This window comes from Dendropsophus ebraccatus, unplaced genomic scaffold (assembly GCF_027789765.1).
Source record: "Dendropsophus ebraccatus isolate aDenEbr1 unplaced genomic scaffold, aDenEbr1.pat pat_scaffold_2029_ctg1, whole genome shotgun sequence".
NCBI lineage: Eukaryota > Metazoa > Chordata > Amphibia > Anura > Hylidae > Dendropsophus > Dendropsophus ebraccatus.
In genome coordinates this window covers 808-21881 of record NW_027209467.1, presented here as the reverse complement: position 1 = coordinate 21881, position 21074 = coordinate 808, and the positions used below count along the sequence as shown (strand labels likewise).

At 44.5% G+C, this 21074-nt stretch overlaps 1 protein-coding gene across 1 annotated transcript; it reads left to right on the top strand.

Moving 5' to 3' along the window:
* Positions 1 to 545: 545 nt before the first annotated feature.
* Positions 546 to 20711, top strand: LOC138775768 (NFX1-type zinc finger-containing protein 1-like). The gene is made up of 6 exons (XM_069956025.1): positions 546 to 578; positions 6212 to 6351; positions 15314 to 15468; positions 16354 to 16499; positions 18617 to 18726; positions 20621 to 20711. The coding sequence occupies exons 2-5, from the start codon at positions 6278 to 6280 to the stop codon at positions 18662 to 18664; spliced, it is 423 nt and encodes a 140-aa protein (XP_069812126.1). The 5' UTR covers positions 546 to 578; positions 6212 to 6277; the 3' UTR covers positions 18665 to 18726; positions 20621 to 20711.
* The last annotated feature ends 363 nt before the right edge of the window (positions 20712 to 21074 follow it).

Below are 21074 nucleotides of genomic sequence, written 5' to 3'. Positions count from 1 at the left end.
TCCCCCGTTTACTAGGAACTCAGGAATATATTTGATGCTGCGGGGCTCAAAGAGGCAGACTTACTTATTTTACCTGTGCAAAGAAAACAATAAAGCTGTCATTCTATGCTTCCAATTTACTACCACTATTATGTGAGTGTGTGCCTTGCTAATAACGTCATCCTCTTGCAGCAGCATTAATTTAAGATTTTTCCAACTTTACCAGCATTTATCTATGTCATATCAGAAGATATATTGACTGGAATCCCATAAGTGATCCCTTTACACATGAGATAGTTACACTTGTTCTACTGTTTTTAATATTATAACCATGTTTTTCTCATTCTTTAGATGAACTCACTGGAGATTCCATGGTTATGGACACTGCAGGTGATAGGTTTATAAAATAATTGATGAAGCTGAACAAGCTGAAGCTGAGCGAATGATTGAAGAAGATGATGACATTAGACATCAAATCAGAAGGGCTCGCCAGCACGCATTAGCAGAATTAGCAAAGAAAGAATATTTTGCATTTCTACTTAATGAGCAGAAAATGACCAAAAACTAATAAAGAACTAGATGATAAAGATGGCTGGCAGGTAAAGAAATCTATACCTGTATTGAGGGGGTATTCCTATCTCAAGTTACATTTTTTTCAAATACATTTATTTAGCAAACTTGCCTCCTGTCTGCTCTTTTCCTCCTATTGTTGACAGCTCATTGTCTAAGTTACCAACAACCACTCTGCTGTAAAGCAGTAATCTGGCTGATATATAGAGGTATAATATATGTATTTATATATATATAAAAAAAAAAAAATATATATATTATATTATATATATATATATATAATATATATATATATACATACAGTGGTCGGTAACCTAGACAATGAGCTGCCAACAGTGAGTATATCAGGAAAAGGAGGCTAGATTGCTAAATGATTGTATTTGACATAAATATTTTATTTGACAACAAGGATTTTCTTGGGATTCAAAATGACATAATCCCAAAAGATCACCATAATTTTTTTAACCCCTTCATGACCAAACGTCATTTATGCACTGAAGTCCAGGTCACTATGAAGGCGCGCTCTCCTCGCCTTCTAAGAGCCAAAACACTTTTCCACCTACAGAGATGGTAGGGGTATCTTTTTTTTTTTTTTTTTTTAACATTCTTTATTTAAATTTTTTAAGCCAAACAAAATAACAGACATCTTATGAACATGTGAATCATGTATGATAGTAGTATGATAAACTATAACATTGTTGTCATAATTAAAGTACAAGCATCTAAAGGTAGTTTTTTTTGGGGAGGGGGAAAATATGTTCCTCCCATGTATGAGAACCACAAGTATAACAGACAGATAAACTTAGAGTAATGATGGGGTAAAGGGGAACAAGGAGAAGGTAAACGGAAAAGGAGGGGAGGACAGAGCAGCACAGTCCTGCAGTGGATACATTACTGGAAAAGATTTTTTAAAAGTCACTGCAATTGACTGAGAGGGGAAAGGATGCCTGGAGCGGTCAGTTCGAATCAGGCGAAATGGGCAAGGTTGACTTATAGCGCAACCAAGGTGCCCATATTTTTTAGAACTTAGCATTGTCAGGACAGGGAGGTACAGATACGACAAGACAGTGGGCCCTAGGTCTGAACCCACCCACTGCCCCTGCCTACTTGCCTCAGTCGGCCCTAGGCGGCCGTGGACAACCACATAGACGTTCCCTACGCTAAATATGTGCACATGGAACAAGACGGACAAACAAGCACAAAAAAAATAGTCAAACAGGCCGGGTCAAATCCAAACAGGCAGCTCAGTATAGAATCAGTAAACAATCAGATAGTCAAAAAGTCAGGCAGGAGGTCAGATAACAAGTCGAGCAAAACAGGGATTAGGAACGGGGATCGCAGGAGAAGACAGAGAATCTGGGACCAGGGAGTTAACCTAATAGCCAGCGCTAGGACTCTGCCTCAGCTTTGTTTTATGCTGACCAAGATCCCGGTCCGGATCCCCATTGGACCGGCGCTCTGATCTACCAGGTTACAGACAGGCAGAGAAACCTGTCAATCACAGAGACAAGACAGGTGCATAATCAAGTCCAAAAGCTTAACACTGCATTGCCAGAAGCTGAGAAGCAATCGGTGTGGCACACAAAAGCAAACATCAGGCCCAGTTCACACCAGGCACTGCAGATTCCTGACAAGTATGCATTCTGTTCGTACAACCAATCATTTCCTCCATGGTGTGAATTTAATTTATTTATGATGCCACTCCTGTAACGTAGGAGGAAGTTTGGTTCCATAAGTTCGGAATGAGGAGTTTAGCCACTGTAAGGTGCACTAAGAGTCAGTTCTTGGTTAACACCATGTGTGGGGGTGCTAAACATAGGAGAATCAATTGCGGCGACAGACTGATGTGTGCATTACACATCTGTATTTCTTTTTCCCACACAGCATTCCAAGAAAGTTTAATACGGGGGAAGTACCAACATATGTGTGAGAGAGTTCCTCTGTCACTTTTTGCATCTCAACACAAGTTATTAGTTAAACCCCACTGAAAAAGTTGTTGAAAAGTTTTGTACCACCTACTCTGGACTTATATATGAATTTCGAGTGGTAATAGAATTAGCGAACCCATGTGAATTTGTGAGTCATGTGGGGTTAAAGTACCAAGCTCGTCTTCTCACGCAAATAGGAAGCTGGGTTTGCTTGGTAAATCCAGGGTGAGAAGGAACGAGTGCAGCTTGGAAAACGGTTTTGATAACAGTTGTTAAGTAGCATAAAGGTCTCAAAATTTGTAGGCGTTCTTCTAAGTGTAGGGGTGGAGAGAAAGTGTTTTATGGGCATGCTGAGATCATGTGTTGGAGAAAGTCAAGCTTTTGTGCCAAAGCAGTAGCCAAAAGTTAGGCCTGGTTTACCACTTAAGTGTCGCTGCGTGAGAAAAGCGCCGGAGGGAAACGCATCATTGAACTGATACCATTCTTTTAAAATGGGACCGTCAAAACATGCGGCGGGGAAGTAGTGGCCACCGCATCGCCGGAACCGTCGTGCGTCCCCCGCATATCCCATTGAAAATGACAGGAAAACATACAGGGAAAAAAAATGCCAACTGATGAGAGCAACTTGTGACAACTGATGGCAATTGATGGCAACTGATGGAAAATTATGTTTTTTTAATGAAAAAGGATAGAAAACACTGATGACAAACTCATGCACTTTTGGCATCAGTTGTTGACATCAGTTGTGGTCAGTTTAAGAAAAAAACTGACACTGATGCAAACTTATTATGTAACCCGCCTTAGTACACAAAGAGACACGAACAGCAGTCGACCACAGCTTTTGAGTCCTGCACAAAAGCTGTGTACGTCCCGCAAATGAGCAGAACACAGTCACATAATGACTCCATCCTGCTCATTTAAGTCAATGTGGCCGTCACATGATTACACTGATTCCTGACGTGTAACCCGACTTGAGGACAAAAAACGAGATGTGAATATACCCTAACAGGGATGTTACGCCAGAAAGGGCCGCACAGAGCGTCTGGGGAAAGATATTGCTGGAGATTTATCAAACTTGTGTAAAGTAGAATTGTCTTAGTTGCCCCTAGCACCATCAGATTCCACTTTTCATTTTTTCAAAGAATCTGTGAGAATGAAAAGGTGAATCTGATTGGTTGCTAGGGGCAACGAAGACAATTACTACTTTAACACCAGTTGGATAAATCTCTCCCATTGTTTTTAAGTATCTTAGCGGTGTAACGAGGGGATGGGGAGCGAGAGGGAGTATTTCTTGTTTATCTGTCACCACATTTTGAGAGTCGTGTATGTGAGGAGATTTAAAGCGACTCTGTACCCACAATTTGACCCGCCCAAACCGCTTGTACCTTCGGATAGCTGCTTTTAATCCAAGATCTGTCCTGGGGTCCGTTCGGCAGGTGATGCAGTTATTGTCCTAAAAACTATTTTTAAACTGGCAGCCCCGTGCCCAACAGCCGGGGCTTAGTTTGTATATGCATGAGACTGGCACACCCTCTCTGTCCCTCCTCCCCGCCCTCCTCATCATTAGGAATGCTCCAGGCAGATTGTCTCCTATTCATCAGCTGTGTGAATACAGAACATGGGCTGGATCGTTAAGGCACCTGTGCAGTGTTCAGACAGGGGAAAATATTCCAGTGGCATTCCTAATGATGAAGAGGGTGGGGAGGAGGGACAGAGGGGTGGTGCAAAGTTAGGGCACACACACTCTAGGCCATGGCAGTTTGGCACGGGGCTGCAAGTTCAAAAGTTGTTTTTTAGGACAATAACTGCATCACCTGCCGAACGGACCCAGGACAGATCTTGGATTAAAAGCAGCTATGTGAAGGCACAAGTGGTTTGGGGGGGACAGATTGTGGGTACAGAGTCTCTTTAAAGGGAACCTGTCACCTGAGGGAAGAGCCCGCCCGACCCCCCCCCAGTGGAGCCCTGGATAATTACCTCATCCTGCAAGTCCCACTCCAGAAGCCGCAGAGAAATTGCCGCCTGACGTTCTGCGCGCGCAATATGTAAATGAGAAGAGATGACGTCCATAGAAAATCACTGCTTCGATATATAATACATATATACACATTTATATATACAATATATACATTTTTTTTCTTTTTTTTTTGCAATGGGAAAAGAGGTAATTTAAACTTTTATTGGGGGTTTATTATATAAAGATTTTTCAAATCAACTGGTGTCAGGAAATTATTTAGATTTGTAATTTACTTCTATTTAGAAATCTTCTGGTACTTCCAGTACTTATCAGTTGCTGCATGTCCTGCAGAAAGTGGTGTTTTCTCTGCTGACACTTTTTCCATGACAGGAATTTTCCAAAGCAGGAAAGGTTTTCTATGGAGATTTACTTCTGCTTTGGACAGTTCCTGTCTCGGAGAGAGGAGGCAGCAGGGAGCACTGTGTCACACTGGATAAGTGTTGGAAACTTTGAGATTTTTAAATAGAAGTAAATTACAAATCTGTATAACTTTCTGAATCCAGTTTATTTAAAAGAAAAAAAAATTACCGGGGTACCCTTTTAATCTCATTTATAAATGTGCAAAATGAACAAAATGACAAGACTTCCACATTGACTTTTAGTAATGTTGCTAAAAATATCAGCAACAATTTATCTAATATAACTGATTTATAGAAAATAAATTCTGAGTAATGAAAACGTTTTGTATTTTTTTTCCTATGGGAGGTACAGGTTGGGCTATTGACTGCTCATACTCCCCACTCTTTCCATTCTCCACTAGTTCTAGTGTTTTTTGCAGCACATTTCAGGGTCCTGCAATGCAGATATGCTTACAGCAACAAACATTCCCTTGTTCTAGACAGGCTACACCCAGCAGCCTCTTCCACCTTCTTTATGATAGCAGCTTAATTTTGGGCAGTTGTGTCTTACATCATTATGATGTTATAATTTGATCTGCTTAACTCAGCTTATCTAATATAAGGCCATGTTCACATGGCGTAAGAGTTCCGTGAGCACCGGACGGATGATCTTTCACGCCTCAGATTTCTGATGCGGGCGCATCCGTGCTCGCCCGCATCAGAACTCCCCACAGCACACTATGAAGCTTGCGGCCGGAGCCGCTCACTCCACAGTGTGCACTGACATGGTTTTCTACAGCCGCTGTATACGCTCCGGCCGGGATCCCAAAGAAGGCTATGCAACGTACCTCTTTGTAAAAAGTACGGCCGTTGTTGCCGATTGCAACAAAGGCCGTACTTTTACGAAAAGATACGTTGTGTGAACATAGCCTAACATTGTATGAGCACCATGCAGCGCACACAAGCTGCAATATATACACAAGATAGATAGATAGATAGATAGATAGATAGATAGATAATCATCTCTTTTACTTTGTAATAAATTAAATTTAAGCTTGTAACTGGAGGCATACATTAAACTATCTATTTTTTAGGGGATATTTATTTTGATTATAAATAAAGGCTATGTTCTCACAACATTTATTTTGGCCATTTTACAGCCGCGTTTTTGAACAGCTGTAATTTTGGCCCCAAAATATGGATATATTATGCAAATTACATCCATAATTTGCAGAATATGCCCATATTTAATCACCTAAATGACTGCCGTCCAAAAAGGTGGCCATAAATTGTCCAAAAGAGAGCGTTGTGAGAACATAGCCAAAAATTGGCCAATCTGTTACTTGTATAAAACACAACAAATGTATGATTTGTCACAGATACCCCCAGAAGAAAAAAAGAAATTGAAAAAACAGATAAAGCATGAGCTTCAGAAGACAAATGACATGGAAGAAGAAGAATGCGAGCTGATAGTGGATCTGTGGCAGCTACCCCTTAAAAAACGCTGGGACGTTTACAGGTCTGTTCAATAATTAATTCATTAATTTATGCTGCTTTTATGGTGCCAACATATTTTGCACCAATTAGGATCAGGGGCGGTCTTGGCATTTCTGGGGCCCCAAGCGAAATTATGTCTGCCCCCCCCCCCCCCCTCGACATGCACTCCACAACAATAGACCGCTGTGTGCTGCCCCCAGTAGTATATACCCCTTGTGCGCTACCGCCAGTAGTATATACCCCTTGTGTGCTGCCCCCAATAGTATATACCCCTTGTGTCCTGCCCCCAGTATTATATACTCCTTGTGTCCTGCCCCAGTAGTATATAGACCCTTGTGTGTTCCCCCAGTTATATATAGCCCCCCATGTGCTCCCCCAGAAGTATATAGACCTCCTGTGTGCTGCCCCAATTGTATATAGACCCGCTGTGTGCTGCCCCCAGTCGTACATACCCACTGTGTGGTGCCCCGTTGTATATACCCCCTGTGTGCTCCCCCACTACTATATAGCCCCCTGTGTGCTCCCTCAGTGGTATTTAGCCCCCCTGTGTGCTCCCCCACTTGTATATAGACCTCCTCTGTGCTCCCCCACTTGAATATAGACCCCTGTGTGCTACTTCAGTAGTATATAAACCCCCTGTGTGGTTCCCCCAGTAGTATATAGACCCCCTGTGTGCCCCACCAGTATTATATAGACTTCTATGTGCTCTCCCAGTAGTATATAGACTCCTGTGTGCTCCTCCAGCAGTATATAGACCCCTTGTGTGCTGCCCCCAGTAGTATACAGACCCCTGTGTGCTCCCCCAGTTATATATAGACTTCCTGTGTGCTGCCCCCAGCAGTATATAGACCCCGTGTGCCTCACCAGTAGTATATAGACCCCTGTATATTCCCCCAGCTGTATTAGACCCTCTGTGTGCCCCACCAGTAGTATATAGACCCCTGTGTGCTCCCCCAGTAGTATATAGACCGCCTGTGTGCTCCCCCACTTGAATATAGATCTCCTGTGTGCTCCCCGAGTTGTATATAGACCCCATTCTGCTGCCCCAAGTAGTACTGTATATAGACCCCCTGTATGCTGCCCCCAGTAGTATATAGACCCCTCTGTGAAGCCACAGTAGTCTATAGCTCCCCTGTGTGCTCCCCCAGTTATATATAGCCCCCCTGTGTGTTCCCCCTATTTATATAGACCCCCCTGTTTGCTCCCCCCATTTATATATTCCCCCGCTGTGCTCTCCCCCAGTTAAACAGATCCCTGTGTGCTCCCCCTTCCATATAGTATATAACACAATAAAACAAACACTTATACTCACCTGGGTCCGGGCGTCTCCTCTTCTCTTCACTCTTGTGGCCGCAGGAAGGGTTTCCCCTACGATAACAAGAGGCTGCACTCCCCTTGTTCTGGCGCTGATGCTCCAGTGATGTCACTGGAGCGCCGGCACCACAAGGACAAAGTGGCCACTTGTGACCGCAGGGAAAACACTTTCTGTGGCCACAAGAGTGACTGACAGGAAGGGAGCCAATGGCTTCCGCCCTGTCAGTGCTGCTGCATTTAACTTTGAGCGCTCATTACGAGTGCTCATAGTTTCAGTTCAGATCGCAGCAGCGAACGGGGCAGCGGCCCTGTCCAGATGTTGGGGGCCCCAAGCGATCGCTTGGGGTGCTTGGTGCCAAAGACAGCTACTGATTAGGATTCATAGTCTAATTTCCTTATCCTAAACACACATGTAACAACTCAGCCACAGTGCATCGATCCAGGGGCGGTCTTGGCATTTCTGGGGCCCCAAGCGAAGTTATGTCTGGGGCCCCCCCCCTCGACACGCGTTCCAAAACAATAGACCGCTGTGTGTTGTCCCCAGTAGTATATACCCCTTGTGTCCTTCCCCCAATAGTACATACCCCTTGTTTGCTTTCCCCAGTAGTATATAGACCCCTGTGTGTTCCCCCAGTTATATATAGCCCCCCCCCGTGTGCTCCCCCAGAAGTATATAGACCTCCTGTGTGCTCCCCCACTAGTATATAGACCCCCTGTGTGCTCCCTCAGGGGTATTTAGCCCCCCTGAGTGCTCCCCCACTTGGATACAGACCTCCTGTGTGCTCCCCCACTTGGATATAGACCCCTGTGTGCTCCTCCAGTAGTATATAAACCCCCTGTGTGGTTCCCCCAGTAGTATATAGACCCCCTGTGTGCCCCACCAGTATTAAATAGACCCCTTGTGTGCTGCCCCAGCAGTATACAGACCCCTGTGTGCTCTCCCAGTTATATATAGACCACCTGTGTGCCCCACCAGTAGTATATAGACCCCTGTGTGCTCCCCCAGTAGTATATAGCCCCCGTGTGCTCCCCCACTTGGATATAGACCTCCTGTGTGCTCTCCAAGTTGTATATAGACCCCATTCTGCTGGCCCAAGTTGTATATAGACCCCCTGTGTGCTGCCCCCAATAGTATGTTAGACCCCTTTGTGAAGCCCCAGTAGTCTATAGCCCCCCTGTGTGCTCCCCCTGTTATATAGCCCCCCTGTGTGCTCCCCCCATTTATATAGACCCCCGATGTGCGCTCCCCCAGTTAAACAGACCCCTGTGTGCTCCCCCTCCCATACAGTATATAACACAATAAAACAAAGACTTATACTCACCTGGGTCCGGGCGTCTCCTCTTGTCTTCACTCTTGTGGCCGCAGGAAGGGTTTTCCCCTGCGATCACAAGAGACCGCACTCCCCTTGTGCTGGCGCCGATGCTCCAGTGATGTCACTGGAGCGCCGGCACCACAAGGACAAAGCTGCCACTTGTGACCGCAGGGAAAACCCTTCCTGTGGCCACAAGAGTGACTGACAGGAAGGGAGCCAATGTCTCCTGCCCTGCCAGTGCTGCTGCATGTAACTATGAGCGCTCATTACGAGTGCTCATAGTTACAGTTCAAATGGCAGCAGCCCTGTCCAGTGGTCTTGAGCACAAGAGTGGGGCGTGGGGGCCCCCCCTGGATGTTGGGGGCCCCAAGCGATCGCTTGGTGTGCTTGGTGCCAAAGACCGCCACTGCATCGATCCATCCAGCCCATCTCTCCTAATGAATATGAGCAGAACGGAACTTGCCTTCATCCTCAGCTCCCTGTGGACTATAATGAGACAACAGCAGATTAAATTTCTTTAACCTGCTGATAGTTTCCTTTTAAAGTGACTGTACCACCAGGCCCAGGCTGAAGCACTGGAGGCGGGCCGATCCACCCTTAGTGGGAAGAAACTGTAGCCTCCTCCATAACGTGACTCCATTAGAATCAATGGAACCCTATCATAAAGGGGCAGAGGTTTCCTCCCACTAAGGGTGGGTCGGCCTGGGCCTGGTGGCCTGGCCTGGGCCTGGTGGTACAGTCCCTTTAAAGCAAAGCTGTGAATGGTTGCTATTTGGCTGAGACAAAGTTAGACACATTTTTGTCAGAGGTGGGAGCAATCCCTTTAATGCAAAGATGTGCGGCTCTAAATGCACCTCCAGCAAACTGACCTGCAGCCTGGAGTTCTTATTGTCATAGGCAGGTAATTTAGTATTGGGGTATGTGCGCACTGAGGAAAACACGCGGAGGACTTGCGGCAGATTCCACCACTTGTCCCTGCGTAATCCAGCTTCACTTTCCACCTGTGCCATAGACTCCATTCTATGGTCAGGCAGATTCCACCCTCCGCCTGAAGAATGGATGGTTTAAATCTATGGGCAGATGGCAGAATCTGCCTGACCATAGAATGGAGTCTATGGCAGAAGCGGAGAGTAAACTGGGAGCGTGCGGGGATGAGTGGTGGAATCCGCCCCAAGTCCTCTGTGTGTTTTCCTCAGTGTGCACATACCCTTACAGAGTGGTCATTCAAGTGAATGGCTGTTCCTGTAGACATAAAATAAACATGGCTCTAGTCCACCAGAATACAAAATGGTCGTACAGAGATGCTTTCCGTTCTGATTCATAGAAGTGGGGTCCCCAGTGGGTAAACCTTCTCTGTGATGCCCAGTAGAGCATATAGACAGAGGTTGTTTTTATATGTCTTTAGAAAATGACTTATTGCTTAAAGAGGATGTTCCACCAGGTACATCCTCTTTAACCTGAAGCCACGGGTCGAACGGCGCCGGCACGGGGAACCTGGTGGCGCGGTCCGTTTTCCGGACCGAGGCCCGGTTCCCGTGCACGGCGCCATTCTATGCACCGGAACCGGCCGGTGCTCAAGCACTGGAGGTAGGCCGGCCCGCCTCCAGTGGGAGGGAATTCCCTCCCCTGTATGACGCGGCTCCATTCATTCTAAGGGCGCCGTGTCATACAGGGGAGGGAATTCCCTCCCACTGGGGGCGGGCCGGCCAGCCTCCAGTGCTTGAGCATCGGCCGGTTCCTATGCATAGAACGGTGCCGTGCACGGGAACCCGGCCTCGGTCCGGAAAACAGACCGCGGCCCCGGCTCCCGCGTGCCGGCGCCATTTGATCAGTGGCTTCAGCTTAAATTTTTTATGTTAAACATTTTTATAGAATTTTTGGTGACATTTTTTTTTCTAATCTTCAGTTTTTCTCCTAAAATCTTGCATATGTCATTCTCACCACTGGGGCTAAAACTAAGCTGAGAGTTACTATTTTGTCTGGGGTGATAAGAGGAGGCTACTGTATAGTGATTTGTACTGTATTGCAGCAATATGTGCAGGGCCGTCTTAACAAAACTATGTGCCCCTGGGCACAGCTGTAAACTGGGCCCCCCGACCCAAGATCAAGTCCCCGCATCCCCCTCCCCCCCCTAACCTTGTGCTGTGCAGCCCCATGTGGGTGTATATTGTACTGTATGGTTCTGTATGGGTGTATATTGTTCTGTATGGGTGTGTATTGTACTGTATGGTTCTGTATGGGTGTATATTGTACTGTATGGTTCTGTATGGGTGTATATTGTACTGTATGGTTCTGTATTGGTGTATATTGTACTGTATGGTTCTGTTTGGGTGTATATTGCTTTGTATGGTTCTGTATGGGTTTACATTGTACTGTATGGTTCTGTATGGGTCTATATTGTACTGTATAGTTCTGTATGGGTGTATATTGCTTTGTATGGTTCTGTATGGGTGTATATTGTACTGTATGGTTCTGTATGGGTGTATATTGTATTGTATGGTTCTGTATGGGTGTATATTGTACTGTATGGTTCTGTATGGGTGTATATTGTTCTGTATGGTTCTGTATGAGTGTATATTGTATTGTATGGTTCTGTATGGGTGTATATTGTACTGTATGGTTCTGTATGAGTGTATATTGCACTGTATGGTTCTGTATGGGTGTATATTGCACTGTATGGTTCTGTATGGGTGTATATTGTACTGTATGGTTCTGTATGAGTGTATATTGTACTGTATGGTTCTGTATGGGTGTATATTGCACTGTATGGTTCTGTATTGGTGTATACTGTACTGTATGGTTCTATATGGGTGTATATTGTACTGTATGGTTCTGTATGGGTGTATATTGTACTGTATGGCTCTGTATGGGTGTATATTGCTCTGTATGGTTCTGTATGGGTGTATATTGTACTGTATGGTTCTGTATGGGTGTATATTGTACTGTATGGCTCTGTATGGGTGTATATTGTACTGTATGGTTCTGTATGAGTATATATTGTACTGTATGGTTCTGTATGGGTGTATATTGCACTGTATGGTTCTGTATTGGTGTATACTGTACTGTATGGTTCTGTATGGGTTTAGATTGTACTGTATGGTTCTGAATGAGTGAATATTGTACTGTATGGTTCTGTATGGGTGTATATTGTACTGTATTGGTGTGAATTGTACTGTATGGTTCTGTATGGGTATATATTGTACTTTATAATTCTGTATGGGTGTATATTGTACTGTATGGTTCTGTATGGGTGTATATATTGTACTGTATGGTTCTGTATGGGTGTGCATAGTTCTATATGGTTCTGTATGGGTGTATATTGTACTGTATGGTTCTGTATGAGTGTATATTGTATTGTATGGTTCTGTATGAGTGTATATTGTACTTACTGTATAGTTCTGTATGGGTGTATATTGTACTGTATGGTTCTGTATGGGTGTGCATCGTTCTGTATGGGTGTAAATTGTACTGTATGGTTCTGTATGGGTGTATATTGTACTGTATGGTTCTGTATGGGTGTATATTGTACTGTATGGGTGTGCATCGTTCTGTATGGGTGTATATTGCACTGTATGGTTCTGTATGGGTGAATATGGTACTGTATGGTTCTGTATGGGTGAATATGGTACTGTATGGTTCTGTATGGGTGTATATGGTACTGTATGGGTGTGCATCGTTAAGTATGCATATGTTCTGGATGCATATTGTTCTGTATGAGTGTGTATCCTTCTATCTGGAGCAGTTTTGCAGCATATGTGTGTGTGTGTTCTCCTTCAATGCTCAGGAGCAGAAAAAAACTCTCTTATACCAAAGCAAATTTTCCCATAAGAAATCATTGAAATGTAGACAATTGGTTCCACACCCCAAAAATCATTTTATAATCATTATAGCAGCAGTGTGTATAGCTGAGTGTGAGTGCAAGCACATTATAGCAGCAGTGTGTATAGCTGAGTGTGAGTGCAAGCACATTATAGCAGCAGTATGTATAGCTGAGTGTGAGTGCAAGCACATTATAGCAGCAGTGTGTATAGCTGAGTGTGAGTGCAAGCACATTATAGCAGGAATGGAGAGGATGGGAAACACAAGGACTGATAGAGACTGCAGGGAGCATGAAGGAATGAGCAGGGCAGATGTGGACACAGTATAGCAGCACTCTCTGTCCGGGGAGAGAGGGATTAAAGCTATAAAGAGATTACCCCACAGTCCTGTCCCCTGATGCAAGCCCCAGCCTGAAGTGGATCTGCTATAAATTGGAAGGTGAGGGAGACTTCCTGGGTCAGAGTACTGTGCTGCAGACCCCGCTATGCAGGCCATGCCCCTCCCCCACTCACGCTCCCACCCAATACCAGGAGCTCTTAAACCAAAGCAATGCTCTTAAACCAAGTCACAGTTTTGAAAAACTGTGAGCTCTTCTTGCAAAACGCTCTTAAACCAAGTTACTCTTAAACCAAGGTACCACTGTATATAATCTTTACACATGTTAGGCTTGTTTTTACATGGCCATACATGCAGTCTGGGGGGGGGTACAGCAGCCTCTAGTGTGTGGGGGCACAGCAGCCTGAAGGGGAGAACACAGCAGTCTGGGGGGGGGTGCACATTGCAGCTTGGGAGGTACAGATCAGCTACAGGTGGACAGGGGCAAAGCAGCCTGGGGGAGAGGGGGCATCTATAGGGGGAACAGGGGTAGAGAGGTGTGTGTGTGTGTGTGTTTTCTTCTCTCAGCCCAGATCTGCAGACTCCCCCCTCTTCTCTGTCCCGACCTGCCTGCTATCTACACCCCCAGGTACCTGACATTTCCTGCAGTGGAGCACCAGGACAGGAGGGGGATGGTCAGGAAGCCCTGTAGCTGGAGGCCACTGTGTAGCTGGAGGTTAGCAGCCTGTAGCCTCCTGCTCTCCACACTGCTGATCTCCTGCAGCTGCTGTGAGGCCCCACACATAACCATCCCAAGGCCTGCTGGGGGCAGGAAGTGCCGGGCCAGGAGGAACATGAGACCAGTCCACAGTGGGCGGGGCTTAACGGAGGGGGGAGCTTCAGCCGCCCACATCACAGGCCGGCCCTGCAGCTTATTTATGTGAGGAGAGGAGAGTGGGGCAGTGCGCAGCATCAGTGCGGCCCTGTAATGTACTGGGGAGAGGGGGGCACAGCGTGGCTCATCAGCTTCCTTTCCTTTCTGCAGGGTAGGTGGCTGCCATTGGGGCCCCCCATGAGTGATAGGCCCCCGGGCAGCCGCCTACCCTGCCCAATGGGAAAGACGGCCCTAAATATGTGACAGCTGTATATAGAGGAGACAGTAGCAGCTCCCTGTGGAATGACCTCTTCCAAAGTCACAGAGCACGCTTAGTAATGTTGCACATTCATCACAAGGAACAAGACTCTAAGTCATTTATGTCCATGAGTCTTGCTGTAAAGCATGTTTCTAAATCATGTTACCTAATCAGTAAAATAAAATGTAGGTTTAGATACATTCTCTTTAAAAGTGAGACTGTCACCCCCTTTTTTCCATTTTGACTGCTCTCCACAGGTGTAAATTTTACAGCTTTCGTTACTTATTTTATATCACACATCATGGTGCTTGTTCTGGTAAAAAGTGTTTTTTATCATCTGTGGATCCGGATATGTGGGAGGGACTTTGCGCCTTAAGTGCCACTTAACCCCGCCCATCCGTGACATAATCACTGCATAGGCCCTGCCCCCTCTTTGGCCATTGGAAGGGTCATCCTAAGATCTAGGCCCCCACCCCCTAGATTAACCCACACCAATGCCCACTGAGGGGCGGGGCTAAGTGGTGGGACTTTACGGATGGGGCAGGGCTAAGTGGTGCTTAAAGGGGTTGTCCGGCGCTAAAAAATTATTCACAGAATAACACACATTACAAAGTTATACAACTTTGTAATGTATGTTATGTCTGTGAAGGGCCCCCTTCCCCGTGTCCCACCACCCCACCTGTGTACCTGGAAGTGTGGTGCGCTATACTCACCTGTCACGTGCCGACCACGGTCTCCGATCCTCAGCAGTGACGTCTTCTTCGGGCGGCCGCGGATCTTCCCGAGTGCCGGCCGCCCTCTGAAGCGTCGTGATGACGCGGAAAACCACTTTTTACCAGAACAAGCACCATGATGTTTGATATAAAATAAGTAATGAAAGCTGTAAAATTTACCTTTTACACCTGTGGAGAGCAGTCAAAATACAAAAAGGGGGTGACAGTGTCACTTTAAGGTATGTTCACATAGTCTAGTTATGTATATCAAAGCTAAGCACTGGGAATGTTACTGTGGACCAAACATTTAAATTATGAAGTTGATTTGTAGTATTTTTAGTAGAACTGTTTTATATGTATTTAACATATGATTACAGATTCTGGAGATCAAAATATTTGTGTGATATCCGCAATAAAATAGTTACATTGGAAAACCAATACCAGATTGTAGTAAACAGGATGACTGAACTAAGAAACCAAGAGGACCTGCTAATATTACAAAACGCTGATGTTATTGGCATGACTACCACAGGTATAGAAAATCAATGTATGAACAGTGGCTGTTATTTTAAGTTCAGTTCAATGGGACATTTAATAAAAGACATGATCAAAAGGGCCATTGTTCTAATTGAACTAGAATAATGTTCCAACCACCGTCATTGCATGACGGCTGCCAAGACTATGGCAGTTGTTCAATAATCAAAACAAAGTACGTTATTTTGAGTATAAAATAACAGCTGTTGAAAATCTGTGTATGAACATAAGCCTAAAGCCATCAGCACACTGCATTGGTAAGGGTTAAATGTAGTTAGACACACTGGCACCTTTAATATGTCAGAAATGGGCACATGTATGCACCCATATACAGAACGGGATAATTGAGTAGGAAAAAATGGCGGCTAGATAAGAATGCTGGACACATATGTAGCAAGGTGTTACAACTGCTTCATACTATTTCATAAGTAATAACTTACTGACATTAGAAAGCACTGACATGTTGGTTTTGCTTACTTTGGTAGCTATGTTCACAGATAACGTAAGTTTTGTATTAATCAGCAGGCCGTTGTTGCCGATTTGCAACAGCGGCTGTTATTTATACAAAACTTACGTTGCACTGCAGTAAGTGAGATTTCGGCCACAGCGTATACACTCCAGCCGGGATCCCTAGCGGCCGCAGTGAAAACTGACATGTAAGTTTTGTGCACATCCTAGACAGGCCACGCAATGGAGAGTGTGTCTCCTGCACTCTCCATTGTGTTTAATAGAATCTGAGTTTATCGAAAAAAAACTTCACTGACAGCAGCCGTTCTGTGACAAAGCTGGGTCACAGAACGCCGGTGTCTTACATAGTGTGAACTTGGCCTTATAGTGTAACTCATATACTCTAATATTGTATTTGTATTTCAATTAAATTTAGGTGCAGCCAAGTTTAGAAAGTTACTCCAAAATATTCAACCTAAAATTGTGATAGTAGAAGAAGCAGCTGAAGTTTTAGAAGCTCACATTATTACTACAATTAGTTCCAGCTGTCAGCACCTTATACTCATTGGGGACCACCAACAGGTATGTTCTGATGTTATGTTTACACATGTTTTAATCACAGTTAATGAAAACAAAGCCAGGAATGGATTTGAAAAAAAGGCATCTCAGTCTTTCCGTTATGACCTGTCCCTCATCAAGTCTGTTCTTGGCTTTGGCTTATATAATTGCAATTAAAAATGTAACTGAGTGAACACACCCTGAAAGATTTATAATATTAATATAATTAAAGTACAGTGAAGCATTGGATTACAAGCATAATTCGTTCCGGGACCTTCCTTGTAATCCAAATCCACTCTTAAACCAAAGAAAGTTTTCCATAAGAAATCATTGAAATGTAGACAATTGGTTTCCACACCCCAAAAATAATTTTTTCTTTGAATACATGTAAATGAATGAAACAAACCTTTAGAAAACAGCTGAATATGTCATATAGAATAAGTCACTGTACACTATAGCAATCAGCATGTGGAGTATAATGTAGAATAAGAGCAATAAACCTGAAAAACAGCAGCAGTTTGTAGATACATGATGGAACTGCAGATCCCCATAGGCTAGAATAGAGAAGCAGTGCTGCTGTCAGAGGTCTGTGTGGTCACATGACAGCAATGGGTGGGGGCGTGTGTTCAGCATGGACCAATCAGTAAGTGAGAATCACAGAGCTGTGCAGGAGGACAGTGACAGAAAACCTCTCTATACAGAGTGTAAGTGCAGGCACATTTTAGCAGGAATGGAGAGGGTGGAAAAGCACAAGGGCTGACAGACACTGCAGGGAGCATGAAGGATGAGCAGGGCAGATGGTGGACACATACATGCAGCGCTCTCTGTCTGGGGAGAGAGGGGTTACAAGCTATGGAGAGATTACTTCCATAGTCATGTCCCGATACAAGCCCCAGCCTGAAGTGGATCTGCTATGATTTATAAGGTGTTTGGAGACTTCCTGGGGTCAGAGTACAGTGCTGTAGACCCCGCTGTGCAGACAATGCCCCTCCTCCACTCGCGCTCCCACCTAGTACAGGGAGCTTTTAAACCAAAACAATTCTCTTAAAACCAAGTCACAATTTTGAAAACTGTGAGCTCTTCTTGCAAAACGCTCTCAATCCAAGTTACTTTTAAAGAGGATGTACCATCAGGTTGATTTAAACGTACTGAAAGAACGGCGCCGTCATGGGGAAGCCGGTGCAGGCAGTCCGTTTTTTCGAACTGCGGCCGGTTCTGTGTCTGGCGCCGTTCTATGCACAGGTATCGGCCAGGGCTCAAGCACTGAAGGCGGGCCGGCCTGCCCCCAGTGGGAGGGAATTCCCTCCTCTGTATGACGCGGCTCCTTTAGAAGTCAATGGAGCCGCGTCATAGGGGGAGGGAATTCCGCCCTCCAGTGCTTGAGCACCGTCCCCGGTTCCCGTGCATAGAACAGCGCCATAGACGGGAACCGAGCCGCGATTCGCAAAAATGGACCGTGGCACCGCTTCCCCCATGATGGCGCCGTTCTATCGTGGGTTAAATTGTTTTTTTTGCTTGCTGTGTTAATTCTGTGTACTTTGGAAATGAAAAGTCACTGTGGCTTTGTGCAAGAACTAACATTTTGAGAGCTTGTATGGTTCTGCTGAAATCGTCGGTCGCCACTGCGCACCGCTATTCAACCGCAGCGATGCGCTAATGGCGAACGACAATTTTAGGTCTGAACCTAAATGAACGATCAGCCGATGACACGATCATCGGCTGATCGTTCTCTCTATTCCACGGAGCGATAATCGTCCGAATGGGGCCGATTCGGCTGATTATCGCTCCTGTGGAATAGGCCCCTTAGACTGAGTTGTTTGAAACGACAGCATGTGATACATGAGGACAGCCACTATAATAACAAAAGGTGCTAGGTAAAGTAACACAAACAATTCAAACAGCATTTCCATTAAACATAACATCAGAAAAATCCTGCAGGGTCATGTTTATATGTTTACTGGAAACATTTGAATCCATAAGCAAATAAAAAAGACACCACAACTGACCACAATCCATCTTAACAATAACAGGAACATTTTCAGATAAAATTAGCATAGTCTTAATAGGTTGTATGGAAACTAGTGTGTGTAAATAGACCTTTTTATCTTGTACACTGACCAATATGATATATTGTCTCTTAGCTCCGTCCCACTACTACTGTATATGAACTGGCAAAAACTTCAATTTAGAAGTATCAATGTTTGAAAGACTGATCAGAATGAAGCTACCATATGTACGTTTGGACTATCAGGTAAGACTTTACATTGGAGAGTGCAAGGTTTCTATATATACTACATTTCAGCTTGTTTTTCTGTTGGAAGTCAGTGTGATAAATAACTGTAACATGTCTATTAGGATGGAAACACACACAGCAGTTTTTTTAGAAAACTGCCACTGCAGTGTTTGTGCCAAAACCAAGAGGATCCAACAGAAAAGAGAAGTACAGGTCCTCCCTTTATATTTGAATCCACTTCTGAAGTGGCAGTTTTCAAAACAAAAACTGCCCTGTGTGTTTCCATCCTTAAGATGCCCGTACACCTTGAATAGCTGTTAGCTGAATGCTTACTTGGCTGGCAGCTGTTCCTCCTGAACCCTCCCATACAAATGCTAGCTCAGTACACCAGAGTGTGCATGTGTTTTTAAAGTGGAGAGGTAAGTAGGGATGGTACGAACCCGAACTCTCGGTAATGATTCCCGCTGTCTGCCCGCTCCGTGCAGCAGGCGGATCCAGCGGGAGGACCGCCTGGAAAACTGGGATACAGCCATAGCCATAGGCTGTATCCCAGTTTTCCAGGCGGTCCTCCCGCTGTATCCACCCGCTCCACGGAGCGGGCAGACAGCGGGAATCTGATGCCGAGCGTTCAGGTTCATACGAACCCGAACCTCGGAGGGTTCGGACCATCCCTAGAGGTAAGTAAACTGCAATCAGACACATGTGGTGTTGGCATCTCTTTAGGGAGAACAAAATGAACCAGTGTAGAAATTCAGCATTCCCAATCCTTTATTTCCCCTAGACAGCACCAAGGAGGTTAGTCCTGATACAATACCCCAAGAAGTTTGCCAAGTTGGCAGATGATAAGAATATTAGTTCAAAAGTGGCATTACTGCAGTGATAGTACCTCTAAAAGCCAGGTGGGTGTCTGATCAAGTAAGACGGGAAATAGGAGTGCAGAGCAGGCCAGATAGGTGCTTTTTGTGGGGGACTGAATTATTTTCCGGGACAGAAAGAGAGATTTGTCACAAAGACTAGAATCATCCACATCCAGTAGTGGTTCGTCTTCCTGGTGTTCCACAAACTGGAGATCGGGTTGACAGATTACTGGGAGGGGCTGGTGAAGAGCCAGCAGTCCTGGTGCATATTGTCACCAATGATTAAGCTTGAGGTGGAATGTGTATTCATTCCACTATAAACTAAATATATCTTGTAAATTTGAGTCCTACAATGCACAAGAAAAATATTAGTAAAATAATTGCGGAATTTAGAATTTGTACTCATTACATTATTAAAAATTTCAGGCCTTATGTCTTATGCATTATAAATATATGTTTTAAGTGGAATCGACTCTGGGCTATAACACTTTCTTTCAAGATATGTTTTTATATGCTGTACTCAACTGCAGTATTTGTTTATCTTTGTGTAGCTGTCTTCCCCCCCCCCCCCCCCCCCCCCAAAGTTTGCTGTAAGATTTTATAATTCCTGCCCTTTGCATGGAGGAGTGCAATTTAGATAATGTGTAAATCCAAAGAAGTAAGACAAAAATAAATAAATTATTTGTGTAATGTAATAAATTATATATGTGCAGAATAAATATTTAGCATGTTATGAATCAGCTTTAGAGATGAGCGAAACGGGTTCGGGTTCGAGTCCATCCGAACCCGAAGGTTCAGCATTTGATTAGCGGTGGCTGCTGAACTTGCATAAAGCCCTAAGGCTATGTGGTAAACATGGATATAGTCATTGGCTGTATCCATGTTTTCCAGACAACCTTAGAGCTTTATCCAAGTTCAGCAGTCACTGCTTATCAAATGCCGAACAATCAGGTTCGTATGGACTCGAACCCGAACCCGGTTTGCTCATCTCTAATCAGCTTCCTCAACACTGTACTGTGCCTCCAGTGACATTGATACGTCATCTCTTTTTTTAGCATCGCATGAGGCCAGAGATTGCTCAGCTCCTAACACCTCACATTTATGACAAGCTGGAGAACCATGCTTCTGTGCTGAATTATGAAAACATTAAGGTATGTTTTTCCACTTCATTGTTTTATTATTAAGAGCAAAACATACAGCTAAATTGTGCAATACCATTACAGTACAGAATTATTCAGCCCATTTCAAATTAGGTTTATTTGCAAAATGTACTAAACAATTAAACAAGACAGTGTAAATACCTCAACACAGCTAATGTAACAAGGTGTACTCGACACAGAAAAACAGGGAACTAAAAAAACACTAAATATAAACCTTGGGATGTATTTCTAATTTCCAATGTATATGTACCATATACAACAAGCTATAAACACTATAGATCCTGTGCAAACCAGTGCATGTAAATAAAACATAGGAAAAAGAGGCAGCTTTTGTCTGAAAAACTATACA